The sequence below is a fragment of the Pezoporus wallicus genome, unplaced genomic scaffold, assembly GCF_028554395.1.
Source record: "Pezoporus wallicus isolate ANWC-B61680 ecotype Strahan unplaced genomic scaffold, APGP_CSIRO_Pwel_v1 contig_3488, whole genome shotgun sequence".
Lineage (NCBI taxonomy): Eukaryota > Metazoa > Chordata > Aves > Psittaciformes > Psittacidae > Pezoporus > Pezoporus wallicus.
The window spans coordinates 159,675-179,174 of record NW_026635397.1 but is presented as its reverse complement, the minus strand read 5'-3'; the positions used below and the strand labels follow the sequence as shown (position 1 = coordinate 179,174).

General features: G+C 46.2%; 1 protein-coding gene across 14 annotated transcripts in view; it reads right to left on the bottom strand.

The window, feature by feature from the left end:
* HDAC4 (histone deacetylase 4) overlaps nt 1-19,500 on the bottom strand; it is a 214,718-nt gene that overhangs the window by 35,551 nt on the left and 159,667 nt on the right. For all 14 annotated transcript variants that reach the window (XM_057421971.1, XM_057421999.1, XM_057421989.1 and 11 more), the window contains 4 exons: nt 17,471-17,728; nt 15,982-16,168; nt 8,823-8,956; nt 2,964-3,084 (listed from right to left, as the gene is read on the bottom strand). In XM_057421971.1, coding sequence (XP_057277954.1) covers nt 2,964-3,084; nt 8,823-8,956; nt 15,982-16,168; nt 17,471-17,728 — 700 coding nt within the window. The remainder of the gene's footprint in view (nt 1-2,963; nt 3,085-8,822; nt 8,957-15,981; nt 16,169-17,470; nt 17,729-19,500) is intronic.

Genomic DNA, 19,500 nt, shown 5'->3' with positions numbered 1-19,500 from the left:
TACACTGCCCGAATTTCATTGACTTGAGACCTATTTAAAGTTAATGGTGAAATAAATTGGTTGAATTGGATTTTTCTCTCACCAAATCAGGTTCTTGTGCTGGTCATGTCTATACTGAAAGAATCAATTCCCTTAAATGCTAAGTACCAGTTTTGTAGAGCATGAATTAGACATGACAGCAGACAGACGCCGCCAAGGACCATGCTGGTGTCAAACGCATTGCAGACACATACATTACCCCCTGTGACTGACAGCAGAGTGAATGCATGTGTATTATTAATCTGAGTGCACAGCAAGATTCACTCTCTGATTAGATCCACATGAAAGTTCTTAGATCATCCTGCCTCGGACCTCCTGTCACATCCTTCACTGCTAATCCAGCCATTACTTTGATATTTATCTTCTTGAAAACAATTTCTGATTGCTCTCTCCAAATTAAAAGCAGCCTTATTTGCCCAAGTTTAAACTTGTTCAACAGGTTCCAAAGCTTTACACTGCCAAATGAGAGATGGATTCCTATTTTCCATCCTCAGACTTCCAAAGGCTTTAGCAACACCTCCAGGGGTAGAGCTGTGCAAGCTGCCTTGAAGGCCACCATGTTCAAATCCAGCCAATAAACCATAGCAAAGCAGATCTTCGTGATGCTCAGGGCCCATTTAGGGGAAAGTAACTTCAACATCAGTGCTGGGCTTCTGTTGAAAGTCTCTTCTATAGACTTTTCTCTTTGAGAAAGGAGTAAGACTCAGAAGTAGGGAGCTACAGGACAAGTGCAGCAGTAAAAGGAATCAGCAGAGCCACAAGGAAGCCAGCTTACAATTCTGAAGCCCCTGACCTATCTACTCCCTTCCTGCTTTCTCCTAAAGAGCTGCTGGATGAAGAGACATCCCCCTTTGCATTTGCAGAAGCTTAAGAAGAAACATCCCCTAGCTTTACAAGCTCTTCCTTTTAGGCTGAGGTCTCTCATGCTTTTTTTTTTCCTTATGGACATATCAAAGGCAAACATGGAGTCAGCCACCAGAGTGGTACATATGTCAAGGCACTCAGGTCTAACAAACTTCTATTTGCATATGTGAGCCTCACACAAAGCTTTGGTCTCAGACTTCAAACCTGCCACACATTTAACCTCTAATGTATTTAAAAGAACCCTGGAAAGCTGGTTTGTAAATTTAAAAGCCTCTTAAACTCTCAACAGGCTGAAGAAGCGGCTGCTTGCAGGCTTGCTCACCTTTGCTCAGGGAGGTTTCCCCAGCACATCACTGGCTGCTCCCCTTGCTCAGCTCCAGCACTGTGGAAGTCATCAAGTTAACAAACTGGTTTTAGGGCCAGCATCACCCTTCCTACCCTGCTTCCAAAGCAGAACTTCTCCCTGGGTGCTGTGCACACGTCTCAGCCAGGTACATGTACAAATCATACACGTAGGGCGGTGATGGACATGAGACAGCGTGTTCTTGTTTCAGGATCCAGTTTATAACTCTGCAGAATTTGGAGGATGATTTGCTCATCTGCAAGCCCAGAAAGTGATGTGAAACCTCTTACAGATGCAGAATGAGCCCTCCAGATTGTCTTGTTTTTCTCAAAGCCTTAATGTTGGTTGTCTTTCAAGCCATCAACTTCTTCTGCCTCGTTGCCTGTCAGCCAAACTGAATGGTGTGAAGTTGTGTGCTCTCCCTGCAAGCTCTGTGCTCAACGCAAGTGTCAGTGTGGCCCATGCACAGCTCAGTGTGCAACAGGACAACAACTGGGCAGTGGGAAGAAGTATTCCATCACTGTCTGGGTAAAGACGGTCATGTGAACTGGCAGTGAGTCCTACTGCTAGCAGCTCAAGGCTAAAATGCTGCCAAGCGGGTTTGGGAAACAAGGTCTAAGCTCAGCTAAGAGCTACTGGAAAGCCCTTTCTACTGGAGATCCTGGGGACCTGACCTTCTTATTAGAGTTTTACACTATCAAGGATATGAAAGCATAAATGCTTTAAACTTTACATATGAATTGTGCAGTTTTTCAGCCAGATGTATCTACTTTTTGTTTCTCTGGATTTTAAAGAGGTGGCAAATTAGCTATAAATACAGTGCTAATTCCATGTTTAACCAACAGGCTAATAGCTTTTCTCTTCGGGGATCTAATGTACATACTGAATACGCTGCAAAATCTTTCCAGCTCTTTTGCTGTGACTACTCCTTCCTGCAGGCCATCAAGTTAATCCTCTTTTTATATTGTCCAAAGTCAAGCTAATCCCAAAAATAAACTTCCTCAGCTTCGAGGTTCCAGAAGTGTCTTTTTGCTGACCCTCACATAAGAACTTCCCAAACTGCCCCTCAAGCTTATCACAAAGGAACAAAGGGAGATAATGATGACTCCACAGAGGTGAGGTGTTTGAATCAACATGGTTTGGTTGCTGGGGGGTGCTGGTTATCTGAACAACCATTCCCTATGTTTTCTGCAGGGAAAATGCCCGTATTTTATGACAGATGCAGCCCTGCTTCAGGAAGAGATAGTGTCCAGAGAAAGAGATAAACAATCTTAAGCCAAATCAAATGCAAGACTAAGAGCCCCCTATTATTCTTGCTGTTTATCTATAGAAAATGACAGCCTTTTATTGATGTCTATGCAGCTGGTTGGTGCTGCAGGTCCCTACTATGGTGTACCAGTTCCTACCTAGCAATGGGCAACTTTCTAACATGTAGAGAAGAGTGTCCAAGCATATAAGAAAACATCTGAATCACCTTTCCTCCTCAAGGGAAACCTCCTTTTAGGTTTTGAAGCATCAAAGTTTTGGCTATCAGGGTTCAGGGATCTACCTGAAGAAAGGGAGGTGTTTCTTGTACTGCTCTTGAACAGACATTGAATGGAGATGGGAAGGATTCTTTTGGGAACTGCCTGGGGATGCATTCATACTGCTATCACCAAGTCAGTGCCCAGCAGGGCTACAGCAGTGTGAATGCTAGAGATGAGGAAGGAGGCAATACCTAGAAGTTTCTTGCTGTCCAGTTTCTGTCTGTTCAGAGGGTTTGTGCCGTACAGCAGTGTATGGGCTTCAGAGTGGACTGTCTGCAGCTCTTCTAGAGTTGCTTTCCTTCCACGAATGCACTGAAAGAGGAAAGAAAAGGAGTGATGAAATCACTGATAACTCTCATTAAAGAACTTTTTCCTTAGGAAATCATAAAGACAGCCAGCAAAGAGCTAAAATGGGTTCTTATGTGGAAAAATTGATTGTAAGCCAGATTTTGGTTTAGTCCCTTATTCAAAATATTAGCTTTACATAGAAAGTCATCTTTTTACATAGAAAGCTCAACCAGCTCCAAACCCCTGCCATGGGCAGGGACACCTTCCACTAGAGCAGGTTGCTCCAAGCCCCTGTGTCCAACCTGGCCTTGAACATTGCCAGGGATGGGGCAGCCACAGCTTCTCTGGGCACCCTGTGCCAGCGCCTCAGCACCCTCACAGGGAAGAACTTCTGCCTAAGAGCTCATCTCAATCTCCCCTGTTCTGGCAGGTTAAAGCCATTCCCCTTGTCCTGTCCCTACAGGCCCTTGTCCAAAGCCCCTCTCCAGGTTTCCTGCAGCCCCTTTAGGCACTGGAGCTGCTCTAAGGTCTCCCCTTAAGGAGCCTTCTCTTCTCCAGGCTGAACCAGCCCAGCTCTCTCAGCTTGGCTCCAGAGCAGAGCTGCTCCAGCCCTTGCAGCATCTCCGTGGCCTCCTCTGGATCAAACAAACAACAAAATATAACTAGTTAACAGCAGAACGCTGGAAGGCTCTGAAAGCCTCTTACAGAGGTCTGAGGGTCACCCAAAACATAAGTCTCAGGACTGAGCATCCTGCTGCGCAGCTCATATCCATGCAATCCTTGCAGGATCACATGTACCTCCTTCACTGCCTTCACCTGGGCTGCCTCAAAGCCAGACTTCCACCTTCCTGGAGAAGTTGAAGCTCTAATAAGAACAAAACCTGATGCCTTAAAGGAAAAAAATGGGGGGAAAAAAAGAAATCACGCTCCTCTGAAGAACAGGCTTTCAAATGGGAAACTTGTTCTGAAGAGAAGGTCAAGAGCATCTTGCTCCTGAGAGCTGGTGCAAACCTGTCTGAGGCATAAGACAGCAGAAATCAAAGCCCAGCAGGATGCTCGTGCACTTTGCTCCTCCATTGTGGCATTCCTGCTCTCCACTTCCTCTTTCCTTCCCTCTATGCTCTGCTCCACTACCTAGGCTTCCTGAGGTCAGTGATGAGGCAAAACTGCAGCATCCCATTAAAGAGGCAATAACCACAAAAACCCTAGATCCAAGAAGGGATAGAAATACCTGGCAAATTAAATCCCTCGGGAACTTTCATCCTGTCTTCTTTTTTTTTGTCCATGATAAGCCTGCCTCAATCCCCCCCTTAGAGGCTTTTACAGCTTCCCTCTAACCTGCATGCCAACTCTGTTCCTTTGAACAAGATGTACTGACCCATTTTCAGCTCCTACATTTAGGGGATGTACAGAAATAGCATTCTGCATGCCTTGGTGTTATGTGAAGGCACCAGAAGAACTACAGCCTGTCCCAGTAAGATGCCAGCACTTCCATGGACACAAACAGCTTCAGCTCCCCAGGTCCCGTTTAAAGGAGGTGGCCCTACCAAGACATCCATCCTCTTTAGGAGGGTTCTCAATGCCATCCTCTCCTGCACGTGACACCCATAACTAAATAGGAACTGGGAGTGGATGGAGAACTTCCTTCAGTGCTGCAAGTAAAACATATGCAAAGATAAAGCTACTACTTACTGAACCAAAGCTATGTATTACAAACAGCAAAGCAAACCCTGTCTGGTTAGAAATGATGGTGCTTGAGAGGTTTTTGCACCTTTCTCATCTCCCACCTCATGAGCCACAAACTTTGTCCTTGGCTCTAACACAAGAGATCTGGAAAATGAATTAACACCCCCCCCCCCCCGCCCAGAATAAAGTTGGAGAACATAGATGGAGAACATATATACAGAGAACATATTCCTCACTCCTGTTCCCAGACCCATCATGACTTGTACCTCAGCCTACAGTTCAGCCTGCCCCCCGTGCTCCTAATTTGAGCAGTTCCTTGTTTTATAAGAGCTCTTAAGTCCTGATATTCTTACCTTTGAGGCTTTGCATTGCCTTTGGCGCTTGCTTACTCCATATTACACACTCCCCTTTGCCTAACCTCAAGTGACCACAAGCCACATCTTGTCCCATCTGTGGCCCTCCAAAAGCCACAAAGGGCCATGAAAACAGCTACAAGCTTCTCTCCAGAGACTTGACTTCCCATTGCCACCACCTCATACACACTTCTGATGGGAAACCTTTAAACAACACAGCATTGCTGCCAGTGCTTGGAGGTGGACCCCAGTTGAAGATCTTGTTCTTTCCCATCCTGGTTGAGGAGCCTGGGGATTTGGTGACATCCAAAACCCAGCAAACCCTATAGATTTCCTCCTGCTTTTGATGCTGGTGGGAGGATCCCAGTACACCACAAGTGCAGGTCTGCATCTGGGAGGCAGAGTCTTCAATGGAGACTGCCTCAAGAATTGTTGCTTTGAAACTCTGAACGTCCACCAGAGTAATTGCTGTATTTTATAAAACTACTTGATTAAATTGAACTTAATTAAACAAGCAATACCCTAAACCACAGCTGTCACCAACTTTGGACAACTGCTTTCTCTCCAAAGGGACATCTTTAAGCTCGTGCGACTCTGCCAGACTCTTACCCATCACACCATAAATCTGGCAACAGAGACACCAAAAGAACATTCCCAGGAGAAAAGACACCCAGAACTGCTGGAGCTTGCATGAGAAAGCAGAGCTGGGCTTTCTTTCCAGCATGCAGTCATAGGGGAAACAAGAGCTGTTAAGATGAGAGGGATCCAGGGGAGACTCATCTGATCCCACACTGTGTGTATGGGATTATTTCCTATGCTTTTAATCTGTGCCAAGCAACTACTTGCAACCAAGAGAATCGAGCTATACCAGTTCATGGATCACAGCAAACGGCTGCTAAGGAAGGAAGGGGAAACGTGACAATAAGGAAATGACAGAGTTCAAATTGTCCTTTTACAAATATGAATTGCAAGGAATGGATGAAACAACATAAATCACAATTTTCACATAAGGCCCTTGGGTTTACTTAAGTGACTCTTCACATCTGAGGCACAGGGCAAAGGTCCTGCGACAGTGAAGATGTGTCTGTCAGCAAATCCAGCAAAGGACAGAACACAGAATGAAACAGCAGCTCAGCAAACACATCAGTGTTCAGCCTGGCAAAGTTCTGAGTGTTAGAATCCAGGTGTTGCTGCTCATTGCTGCAGACCTACTATTAACACTGAAGATGCTCACCTCTTTCCAAGTGCCAGTAGGGCTGTTATGCAGATGGAGCAGTTCTAATCCATAAAACCCAATGTAGATACCTAGCAGGCTGCATTGGTAGGGAAGTGTCACTCTCCTCATATAAAGACCTCTGGTAAGTTCACACACCACATGCACACTACTGTGGGTAGGGATAGCAGGCACAGCTCATGTTGTCCTGCATGGAGCTTTGCATAGGCAAGAGGAATTTGAAAAAGTAATAGAATTATTCAGTGTAGTCACAATTAATAGGTCAGACTTCAAAATTCCTTTTAAATTGGTCACGTAATGGAGTATGTCCCACAGAATTAAACTTTCACAGAATCCCAGACAGGTTAAAGCCATTCCCCTTGTCCTGTCCCTACAGGTCCTTGTCCAAAGCCCCTCTCCAGGTTTACTGTAGCCCCTTTAGGCACTGGAGCTGCTCTAAGGTCTCCCTTTAAGGAGCCTTTTCATCTGAACCAGCCTAGCTCTTTCAGCCTGTCAACTCAGACTTTCTACATGTCCAGTCTACAGCATTCTTGTCTTTGTGGCAAATCCTTGGTCCCAGGCACTGCCAACAGCTCACGCTCATGCTCTAAACCCAGCAGCAGAGATCACTTGTGTCTAAAAGCTGTCCCCTTGCCATGCAAGTGTGTCTGATGTGGAGATAATCTTCACTGAAGAAAAAACCTATATTGTCCTCTCTGCCTGCTGGTAGAGAGGTTCCAGCTGAGAAGCTTCAGAAAGCCTCTGAAGGGCAGGGAAGTGACCAAAAGGCTTTGCAAACATGGAAAAGAATGACATGGGTCAAGAACAGCAGAAAGTGAGGAAAAGAGAAAGAAGAAGAAGAAAATCAAGACCAAAAGAATGAAGCGTGGAGGTAGAAAGGAGAAGGAGAAACAGAGAAAGGTTAAAGAACGAAATTAATACAGTTAAGTAAGGCTGGAGTAGGAGATCGTGGGTATAAAGGAAAAGCTAACTAGAGAGAGAAATGAGTGCTTTTAGAGCAGCTAGTTAACCTGAGATGGCAGGTTTGACCTTGAGGGAAGGCGGAGAGAAGACGACCCAGGAATTAAGGCAGAAAAGATAATGTCACTGTGTGAGGTATCCCTGCCTGTGGCAGGGGGCTGGAACTGGATGTGCTTAAGGTCTTTTCCAAGCCAAACCAGTCTGGGGTTCTATGGTTTTATCACTTATTTTCTGACAAATAAGGCTGAATGCCAGCAACAAGCAGAAGAGAAACATGGGTGGGAAGCAGGCGAACGTCAGGAACAACTCCAGCTGGAGCACTACCCATAGTTAAGGCAAATAACAGTTGCCTGGGATCACACAGTGAAGAATTCGCACATCAGACAACATCTACAACACACATTTAAGAGACCAGGCAACTCGCACTGCTCCTGAACAGAGAAGTTAGGCAGCGGTGGGGTACGTTTTCCTTTTGTGTGTCCCAAACAACCATCCCTAAATCCATTGAAAAGGGCCTCCATAGACAGAAACGGGTTTCAGGTTCTTCCTTGCTGTCTGCAGGGCCTGGGGGAACTTTAGCCAGGGGCAGTGCTGCCACCCAGTGGAAGCCTTTTCTGGTTGCTCAGGGAATATTCCCAACCATAACTCAAACATACTGTGTGCTTCAGGCCCTTCAGATGCTCAAAGAATCATCAATGATTACACACTACCATTAATTTATGACCTCCGCTTTTAGTTATCAATATTAATAGTCATTAATCACGATTATTAGTCATTAATCCTTGTATTTTAGTATCTAAACTTTATGTTCCCCTTGCTCTTAAAATACATCAATTAATTTAACCTCTCGTGATGCGATAGTGCTTAATTACATCCTCCACCCTCATTCTTTTTACAGTAGCTTTACTATAGGTTGACCATTACATACCAAAGAGTATTAATAAAGTTATTAAACCACAGAAATACACACTTATTGCTCCACAGCTTCTCCTTTATGACTGGAGTGATAACAATTAGCACAGTTGCTTCATATTTTGCTCTTATATTTGGTTGCTCCAAAATGCAAACACTTGGTTGGGAATTCCAGGACTGAAATTGCAGGACTGGAAATATTTTCAGACCAAAATAGGACTGAAAATCACAGAAGCAGCTTCATGGCATCATCGGGCAAGAGCATTCCCCAATGTTCCAGGAACAGTCAGCTCACTAGCAAAGTACTCCTGACATACACACAGACACAAGCATAAGCAGTCATCGAGGAATGGATTAAATTTAGGCCACATATGGCAAAACACTGCCAAGAGCAGGAGCTATAAAAACATCAATCCAGGATGCAGTGTAAAGTTTGCACATCCAGCGAGCAGTCAACAGCCTGAGCACCAGGCGTGGTACAAACCATCCAGACCAGAAAACAGCCCCCCCACAAATGCTCATAATCCAGCAGCTGGATCAGCCAGACAAATCCAAACTCTCTGTTTTCCCAGCCTCCCCCCAACCACCTCATCCCCTTTGGTTGGTATTTTACTGACCTCACACTTGCCGCGAAGACCCGTCTCCTGCAGCCGGGACCAGATGCTCTGGATGCGCCCCGCGTGCTCTGGGTGGCTGTTGGTGTTTCCACAGGTACACTGGTGTTTCAGCATCAAGGTGTCATATACAAGGCCTGCAGCAGAGGTGACAAAATTGCTCTCAGTTAAAATAGATATATAAAGAATTTGCCCTAGATGGAACAAAACCTGCTCTTTTTTCTTTCTATTCAACTGAACAGTTCTAGACAAAGACTCTCTTTTTCCAGGAGCAACCAAGCTCTAAGGAATTAAAAGCCAAGACAACCCCAAACCTGCAATGCTGGCATCGTGTGGAAACCTTCACCAGCTATGGAAATTAGTTACCAACATCTCTGCAGGCTGAAGCTGCGAGTGACAGAAGGAGGTGACAACTGAAAGCATCACTCTAAGTACAGGGGTGCTGGTATAGGAACATGATCTAGGAGGGGACTGAGCTGCAACTTCTCTGTGAGGGTACTTAATGTTGCTGCTAAAACCACAGAATCCCAGACTGGTTTGTGCTGGAAGGGATCTTAAAGCTCATCCAGCTCCAACCCCCTACCACAGGCAGGGACACCTTCCACTAGAGCAGGTTGCACCAAGCCCCTGTGTCCAACCTGGCCTTGAACGCTGTCAGGGATGGGGCAGCCACAACTTCTCTGGGCACCCTGTGCCAGAGCCTCAGCACTCTCACAGGGAAGAATGACTCTAAGACTTGCGATTAAAAACCAGAAGGAGCAAGTCATTGGCAGGCATTATGCCTCATTACATAGTTTGTGCTGAAGTCTTTGCATCAACATTATTTGACAACACACTAATTAGGGCTATTAGCACACACTTGGGCATAATTACTCAGCACAATATGTAGGTATTTAGCAGTGTTGTTTCATTTGAATGTGGGAGTCAGGCAGCTAAATCCCCTTGCATTATCAAGTATTTATGGCATGACAACAGCATAAGAAACTTGGATTCATGCTCCAGAGTTGCCCAGATACGTTTTTGGAAGGGGAGTTAGGATTTCATAGCAACGTTCCAGGTCCTCCACAACTGGGCAGTCCCCGTGACAAAAGACCTGGGTTTTTTATGTTCACTCAAGCAAACAAGACATTCCAAATGTTTAAATTATCATAGGATCATGGAATGGTTTGTGCTGGAAGGGACCATAAAGCTCACCCAGTTCCAACCCCTGCCACGGGCAGGGACACCTTCCACTAGAGCAGGCTGCTCCAAGCCCCTGTGTCCAACCTGGCCTTGAACACTGCCAGGGATGGGGCAGCCACAGCTTCTCTGGGCACCCTGTGCCAGCGCCTCAGCACCCAAAGGTCTTGGTAAGAATCCAAGGCCTTCGAATTAGCAGTGAAAGCAGGATATTCCCAGATCCCAGTGCTAAAGGTTCTGTAACAGCAAACAGTAGCGTCCTTTGAAATCCCAGTTGAGCACACCTATGCTGTGGCAGGGAATGTGAACCCACCAGAGCTGATTTGCAATGGCACAGCAACCAATAACCAGCACAATTCCAAATGCAGTGAGTTTAAAGGGGCTTGTAAGAAACCAGACTTGGAGAACAGACATGGACACACAGCCTGGAGCCAAGTGCCGTGCTGCGGCATGTACCCAAGCTTGGCTCCAGCTGCAATCACTCCTTGGGACTGAGTGCAGGCATGTTCTGCCACTGAAGAATTTGGCTTTCCCCATGGAGGCAAACCCTGGCATTGACACTTGCAGGTATTCAGCCTTAGGGGAGGTATCTGACAGCTCCTCACTTCCCTGTAGGTGAGAGTGCAAGGGGAAAAGTACCCCAAACCACATTCAGTTCTAGGAAGGGAACAGAGCACTGGCACTGTTGGCTAACCCACTGCCGTTGGGTTCGCCAAAGTTCAGTTAAACAAGATCATGCTGCAAAGCTCTGTAGAGCTCTCCCACATTTGATTCACGGCATCAAACTTCATTAGGAGCTGCTGGGCACTGTAACTGTCACCTGGGGAGAAGCTATAGCCCAAAGGTAAGGCTGGTTATACCCAAGAACTCTGCAGTCTAAGTTCATTTAAACCAGTGCAAGGTCTGCAGTAACCTCATTTCATGTTAACTTGTTCTTCAAGGAAAGTCTTCTTCAGGGGACATCACCCATTTTGATATCTGCTGAGGCACAGGGTGCCCGGAGAAGCTGTGGCTGCCCCATCCCTGGCAGTGTTCAAGGCCAGGTTGGACACAGGGGCTTGGAGCAGCCTGCTCTAGTGGAAGGTGTCCCTGCCTGTGGCAGGGGGTTGGAACTGGGTGAGCTTTAAGGTCCCTTCCAACCCAAACCAGACTGGGATGTGATGATCCTATAACATTTGTTACCCAAAAGAACCCCATGTAGATGTCCTCCTAGATCATACGGGGCTTCATTTGTCTGGCTAACTCATTCACATTCTCTTTCCCAATGATTCAATGGTAACAGCAGAGTCTCAATGAAGTTCTGTGCTGCAATCACATGGCCCTCACCACTTCTCTTTTTAACAAACTAAACCACTGGAAAGAAGGGAACTGTTCCAAGTTCCTTCCTGTGGTTGGGGACACTCAGCTGAAGACACACACAGAAAGCAAAGCTCAGTGATTTAAGCTTAAAATACAAACCTACGTTGGCCGTTACAAGGTAAATTAAGTGGCGCTGGAAGCAACCCTCTAAGACATGAGCACAATCATTTCTAAAGGTCAGCACTAAAGCATAACCAACGCGCTTTTCTTGGCAGAGCAAACATATGATTTGAGGTTCAGATAATTACATTGCTCTGCACAGGAGAGAATAAATGCCTCCATCAGAACTGAGAAATACCTTAATGCAGAACATCAGGATAATTTGTGGATCCATTTTTACAGGAGATCAGAGACTGGATAATTGGAGCTATGCAAATTAATGGCCTAACCTGAAAAATCTTATTCAAGTGTGTAGAACAGTACATGCAGAAGTATTCATTAAAGTCAAAGGGGTTACTTGTGCTAGTGAGGGCAAGTTCAAGGACTAGCGTTCTTTCATATGCTAGTAGGAAGGAAAATGAGATGTCATGCTTCAGGACATAAACCTGAGTGCTTGGAGAAGTCAGCAAGGGCACTTATTTTCGCTTTCATGTGGAGTAATGCACATCATGTTTGAGAAGCGCATTATGTTGTCTTCCCCTACACATACCTTTGAAGTCACAGGTATTGGACACAGAAAGAAACAGGGAAATACATTATACATAAAGTCCAGAATTCCCAGCTGTCTGCTCCTAACTCTGTCCATAGAAAGCATTACTGTTTGCTATAGAATATCCTGAATATGGAAGTGATGAACAATGCCTTTGTGTGAACAATGCCTTATTGGACAATAACTGATCTCTTAAAGAGACGGATCCATGTCTAGAGTGATCACGGTTGGCTTCATTAGGGCCATTGAATGAGGTTTGGTTTTTGCAGCCCTCTCACAGAATGATCACAACAATTCAAATCTGAATTCCTCTGAAATCATGTGAGGATCAGACTCCAAAGCAGCCACTCATCAAAACAGATGGATTTGCCTTGTGAAAAAGAAGCCTGATGGACTTCAGCACTGCCTGCTTTGAAAACACCCAAGACTTTCATTTCCTGCCTTTCAAAGAATAGCTCAAGCCTAGTGATTAAGCTTTAGTACCCACTAAAGACACAATCTGCGACACACCATGGACAACTTCAAGCACATATTAGCAGTTGAACTCACACACACATGCTCAGCAGCTGAGCTGCCTGCCTTTCCTCTCCATGCTTGCATGCCTAGAGTTGTAGGCTTCCCCTTTTATGTGAGATGAAGGACTACTTATAGGACTAAAGTTCTCACCTTTAATGCACTGCACCTCTATTAGTGCCAGTGAACAGGAAACACTCCTCCCTTGACAGCAATTTATTGTGTTTTCCCTCCTCCATTCACCTAGCATAAAACGTAGAGAACTGCACAAGACAGGAGGCAAAATAAGGGCCTTGAAGTCTTAACATGAATAAATGCCATGAAAAGGACATTTTACAGGTGAACTACACTAAGCATCCTTCATATCATTGCACGGGATTGTGCGGTGCTATATAAAAGCAGTGTGATGTTCTACCTCTTATTTTAAGCCACTTTCTTCTTTTAAACCCAAGGAAAAGAAATCAGAACATTGTCAAAGTGTCTTTTCAAAGCAGCACAGTTCTCAACATCTACATTCTTACAGTTACTTGTAATTGGAATGAAACTTAGAGGCACACATCTGAGTCAAAAGTATATCCTCCAGTAGGAAATGTTATTGTATGTTCCAAGTCCTGCATATGATTGACAAGGCAACTTACATAGCAGAGGAGAAGAAGGGAAAGAAGAGAAGGAACGATTGATCTCTTAAAGTAGGGCAAGACTTCCTTGCTTTTAAAGCACCAGGATTTGGGTCTAAGTGGATTAGATGCTCAAATTCCATCTGGTTTGACTGTGAGCCAGGGAACTACCCATGTTTGCACCTTTGGCAAAAGCTAAACTCTAGAATCATCTCACTATAGCTGGGTGCATTAGAAATGCAGTTTTATTGAAACCCAGGGTTTCAATATTAACAACAAATAGAGGCTAAAAAGGCTGATTTGCAAAAATGCTTTTACAGAGCTGGTTGGACATGCTTTCAGCTAGGAGCTGAAGAACAAAGTCATATTTAACATTATCTACTAGATAGACAACTACCCACTATACAGGTTGAAGGAGGTGATCCTGCCCCTCTATTCTGCTCTGGTGAGAGCCCACTTGCAGCACTGTGTGCAGTTCTGGTGTCCTCAACATAAGAAGCACATGGAGCTGTTGGAGCAAATACAGAGGAGGCCACGAAGATGAGCAGGGGCTGGAGCACCTCCCGTATGGAGACAGGCTGAGAACACTGGGGCTGTTCAGCCTGGAGAAGAGAAGCTGTGTGGAGACCTCAGAGCAGCTTCCAGTGTCCGAAGGGTGCTACAAGGATGCTGGGGAGGGACTCTTCATCAGGAACTGTAGCGACAGGACAAGGGGTGATGGGTTCAGACTGAAACAGGGGAAGCTCAGGTTGGAGATAAGGCAGAAGCTCTTCCCTGTGAGGGTGCTGAGGCACTGGCAAGGGTACCCAGAGAAGTGGTAATGCTCTACCCCTGGCAGTGTTCATGGCCATGTTGGACAGAGCCTTGGGCAACATGGTCTAAAGTGAGGCATCCCTGCCCATGGCAAAGGGGTTGGAACTGGATGATCTTATAGTTCTTTCCAACCCAAACTATCCTATGACTTCATCAGTATCTGAAAATAAATGCCATCCACAGCGCTGATTTTAACAGTGCAAAAAGTGTGGGTGACAGAAATGTGTAAGTAAAGAGAAACAAAATCATGAGTTGTTCATATTGGAGTGTTCTGGATTTTCTTCCCTTTCCTTTTCCCAGGGCACACATCACATTGCAACATGTTCATTCACAAAATAAGAGCTTGACATTTGAGGAAGAAGGCGTACTTCAAAACACATCCTCCTAATCACATAACATAGGAATTGGAAAGCTGCACATAAATTAACTTCATCTCTTACTAAGCCTACTGAATAGACAGAAAGGATTTTGGGGGACAAAAAGCTGGCTGTCAGGATGGGGCTCTGCAATTGTGATTTAACCCCAGCCAGCAACTAAGTACCACACAGCTGCTCACTCATGTCTCCCCTGCCCCCGGCAGTAGGATGGAGAGGAGAAATGGAAGAGTAAAGGCCACAGGCTGAGATTAAGAACAGATTATTGAAATTAACTCTAATAATAATAGCATTCCAGCCTGGTTTGTGTTGGAAGGGACCTTAAAGCTCATCCAGTTCCAAACCCCTGCCATGGGCAGGGACACCTTCCACTAGAGCAGGTTGCTCCAAGCCCCTGTGTCCAACCTGGCCTTGAACACTGCCAGGGATGGGGCAGCCACAGCTTCTCTGGGCACCCTGGGCCAGCGCCTCAGCACCCTCACAGGGAAGATCTTCTGCCTAAGAGCTCATCTCAGTCTCCCCTGTTCTGGCAGGTTAAAGCCATTCCCCTTGTCCTGTCCCTACAGGCCCTTGTCCAAAGCCCCTCTCCAGGTTTCCTGTAGCCCCTTTAGGCACTGGAGCTGCTCTAAGGACTCCCCTTAAGGAGCCTTCTCTTCTCCAGGCTGAACCAGCCCAGCTCTCTCAGCCTGGCTCCAGAGCAGAGCTGCTCCAGCCCTCGCAGCAGCTCCATGGCCTCCTCTGGACTTGTTATAACAACAACGATTCTGCTATAATAATACCAGTAATGTGAAAAAGGGAGAGATAAATAAAACCCAGTAAACACAAGTGATGCACAATAGAACTGCTCACCACCCACTGACCTATACCCATCCGACCTGAGCAGCAATCAGTGGCTCCCAGCTAACTCCTCCCAGTTTATACACTTGGGAATGATGTGCTGTTGCATGGAATATCCCTCTGGCTAGTTTGGGTCCCCCCCCAGCTTCTTGTTCCCCTTCTCACTGGTAAAGCATGAGACACTGAAAAGTCCTTGATTTAGAGAAGCAACCAAAACATCAGTGTGCTGTCAGCATTATCCTGAGGCTAAAGCCAAATCACAGCACTGCACCAGCTACTAAGGAAAAAATACCTCTATCCCTGCTAAAACTGGGATAATCTCATTTGTGCTAACCTATAGACACAGACTCCCTGGCAGAGGCTGTGTTACAGAAGGACGGGTAGACTGGCACAAAGCCTGGAGTGGATAACTTACGGCATGGAGTTGCACAGGGACCTGATACAGCCATCAGATACTGCAATTGGCACACTGTCCTTTGTCAGTACACTACCTCTCTCTTGCCTTGCATCTAAATCAGCTTTGTCACAGCATATGACTTGTGTTTTTCTGGAGGGAGATCCATAATTAAAGTACTGTGCTTGCTTCTCTTGTTATTTGCTGTCTGGACTGTAAGCTGTCTGTCCCTCTGCAGAATGCACAAGCAAGACAACAGGGTGTAAGGCAACTGACACTTATCCTTGAAGACGACAGGATGCTATGGAACCCCAAACACAGCCGAGACACAGATGGCTTTGCAGGGACATGGCAGAAAAGCGCAACATTAAGGCAAAATGGTAACACCAACCCTACTGCTTTAGCCTCTAGTGTCCCAAAACGTTACCTGTTGTGAACCTTGGCTTAGTGGGTGGCTCCTGTACAGACATTGGGAAGGTGGCCGAGGCGGGTGAGGACTGGGCACGGGACAGGGGCCGATGGCCTCCGAAGGAGACAGGCATGCCAGCTGCCTCCAGCGACGCCTGGTAGTTCCTCAGCTGGTGGATCCGTTGCTGCTCCAACAGAAGGGCTTGCTGTGGGGAAAAGAAGGAGGTATAGAATCATGGAATGGTTTGGGTTGGAAGGGACCTTAAAGCTCATTCAGTTCCAAGCCCCTGTCACAGGCAGGGATACCTTCTGCTAATGTTGTTCAAATGACATTTGTTTTATGTATTTATTTATTCACTAAGGCAATGAGGCTTGGATGTGACTGCATAAATCAAATAACAATTCGAACAAGCATGGTTATCCATGGCACTGATCCTTCAAGGCAGCACTGCTCTGAAGATAAAGGAACCAAACCTAGTATCTGAGGAACAACAGCAGCTCCACAAGTCAGCTCTACAGTGATGGGAAGAAGGCAGAGCAGCAAGATGCAGATGACTTCATGGAGCAACTCATTTGCACCTGATTCCCAAACACTGCAGCTGCTAAGCTGGCACAAGTCCATTTTCCCTAGCTGAGGGCTGCTCCTACAACCTGGCATGGCTACAGCAATCTGCTCTTGGCTGCAGATCCTGGGCAGGGGTTATGCAGGGCTGTCAGTGCTGAAGGCTGTAAAGATGAGCAGAGCACTGATGCCGTAGGAGAATTACCTTCATTACTGCTACAACAACAGGCAGACTTTGGGAGACTGCCATGTAACTGAGAAGATTACTCTGTGTTATGCTGTTCTTGGATTTATCACCTGCAATCCATAAGCCTCCAGTGCTTACCCTCAAAAGTGAGAACGGTGAGGTCTCTAGGAACTCTAGCTCTGAAGAAGGAACCCCCTCCCATGGATCTTGTCCCCTTTTCCCTTCACTAGCCCTTCTCTTGGGCAGTCCATTTGTTTTTAAACATAAAACCAAACTAAAATCCTCTGTAGCAATTGAACCACACTTGTCTTCCCAAAGAAACAGAAAGTGGTTCAGTGGCTGCAAACACATTGCATTAGGTGCAGCGGATCCAGATTCTCCCTGGGACTTCTGAGTTGATGTGGTGACTGATTTAACCTGCATGTTTCTTTATGTAGCCAGTCTTCAAAAGCTGGCTGCCCTTAGCTTATCACAGAGTCATAGAACGGTTTGGGTTGGAAAGGAACTTAAAGTTCATCCAGTTCCAACCCCCTGCCATGGGCATGGACACCTTCTTGCTCCAAGCCCCTGTGTCCAACCTGGCCTTGAACACTGCCCGGGATGGGGCAGCTAGAGCTTCCCTGGGCACCCTGTGCTAGCACCTCAGCACCCTCACAGGGAAGAAAGCCTCTCACCCCAGAGCAGTATAAGGTGAGTACCAAGAACCAACCAACCTTCTGCAAAGAACCAAGTCCCAAGCATGGTGTGTTGCAAGCTCACCTGACGGAAGAGCAGCTCCTGCTCAGCCTGCCTCTGCCCAGACTCCAGCTCCTGCTGCGGCTCTGCTTCCTCCTCATCACTCTCGATGGGTTCTTGCTTCACTTGCACCATGTTGGCCAAGCCTGGGGCCTCCTTTTGGCTTGCAACTCTGTCGCTGTATGGCTCCTCCAAAAGGGCTTGGTGTTCCCGTAACTCTTCTTCTGTCTCCTCAGGGTGGCTTTCATGCTGGCGAGCTGGTTCATTAGGTTTTGATATAATCTGAGAATAAGAACCCAGAGATGAAGAGATAAATAAACTGCAACTCCCCAGAGGTAAAGTTCACTCTGTTCTCCTCAAAGAACACAATTCATGGAAGAGCAATTGGGAATTATAGCTTTTAGCTCATAAATGAGGTCCAGAACAACTGCTCAAGAGAAAAGTCAGGGCAACCTCACCATTAAGAGCTATGAATTCCTGTCTCCCAGGTAATGACGAGTCTTCATTTTCCACTCGATTTTCCCTCTTAAGAAGTAAGAACCTCTTGTGCCTACACACCTATGGATGCTACTCCATTTACAGACACACAGAGAACCAGACACTCTAAGAGACTTTCTGCTACCTTGTTTTCCCAGTGTCTCTTTGAATCACCCCTCAATTTTACCTGTCAATTGAGAGGCTTTCATAAGGATTCCTCTTTGTCACTCTCCTGAGATAAGAGGAAGCTGAGGACACTCAACTTAGCACATCTGTACAGAAGTGATCCACAAGAGAAGTGCCCATTCCAGCCAGACTTTCCTAACTAGAGATGGTGAACTTCCCTGAAAGCAGCTACTAAATCCAAGGGAACAACAGAGTTTTCACTATAATTCACACAGGCTCAGACTTAATGAAGGTAAAATTCACACTTCTCACTCTCAGACTGCTCCTGATTCCTATTTGGGTAAAAGCCCAATCCAAAACCATGAACTGTCTTTAAATCCAGCACAGGTAAATAAATCCATTTCCTTGCCTGAAAAGGGCTTAGCCTGAACCCACTTCCTAGGCTTATAAAGAAGCTGCTGAACCTTGAAAGCTGTCAGGGAAGAGCTTTAGTAAGGATTAGGTCACTGGTATGAAAAGCAATATTGATTTTAAATCAAATAAAGCTGAATCAAAACACAGTTACTGAACACATGCAGAAAGAGGGACTACTTGTAAGTAACTTGCTCTTTGAAGAACCATGGCTCAAACCTGAAACTAAGCCCTTTTCCTCAAGTGCAGGGAGAGAGACTCCGCCATGTAACTTCAGCAGCCCTATACAAAGCAGATTCAGGCAAAGAGTGGCAATATAAAGGATTAATTGCCATCAAGGATCACAGTGGGGACAGCAAGAAGTTGTTCATAGCTCCAGCAGACGATCTCAAATAACTGAGGCTCAAAACCTTTAACTTTGGAGCACTGGAACACAGGGCCACAGGTTTTCAGTACGTGGTGAATTACTGTATCTTGGATGTCTTGATTCCTGAGAGGAGCAGGACGCCCAGAAGGGCATTATCTTGCCTACAAGCTTAAGGCAAGCCCCTGCAGGGTTCAAATCCCCAACTGACAGGGGATGCAGCCCACCCCTCTTTTGACACCTCCCAACCCCAGCATCCACCTTTTAGTAACAAGAGCCAGTGGTTTTGTACTGATTGACATCCTGTTTAGGGTTTTTAGGAAGGACAGGCTGGGAATGTGAGGAGGGGAAGCTGCCCTTTATGTGAGGGAGGAGCAGGAATACATGGAGCTCTGTGTTTTGGTATGGATCTGGAGCCACAGAATTCCTGACTGGTTTCTGTTGGAAAGGACCTTAAAGCTCATCCAGTTCCAGCCCCCTGCCATGGGCAGGGACACCTTCCACTAGAGCAGGTTGCTCCAAGCCCCTGTGTCCAACCTGGCCTTGAACACTGCCAGGGATGGGGCAGCCACAGACAGCTTCTTTGGGCAGCATCAGCCAAGAGCTTAAAGAAGTGGACAGACCAAGATGAGCACTCTTGAGGTGGGCAGACTGCTGTAAGACCTCCCAGTCAGGT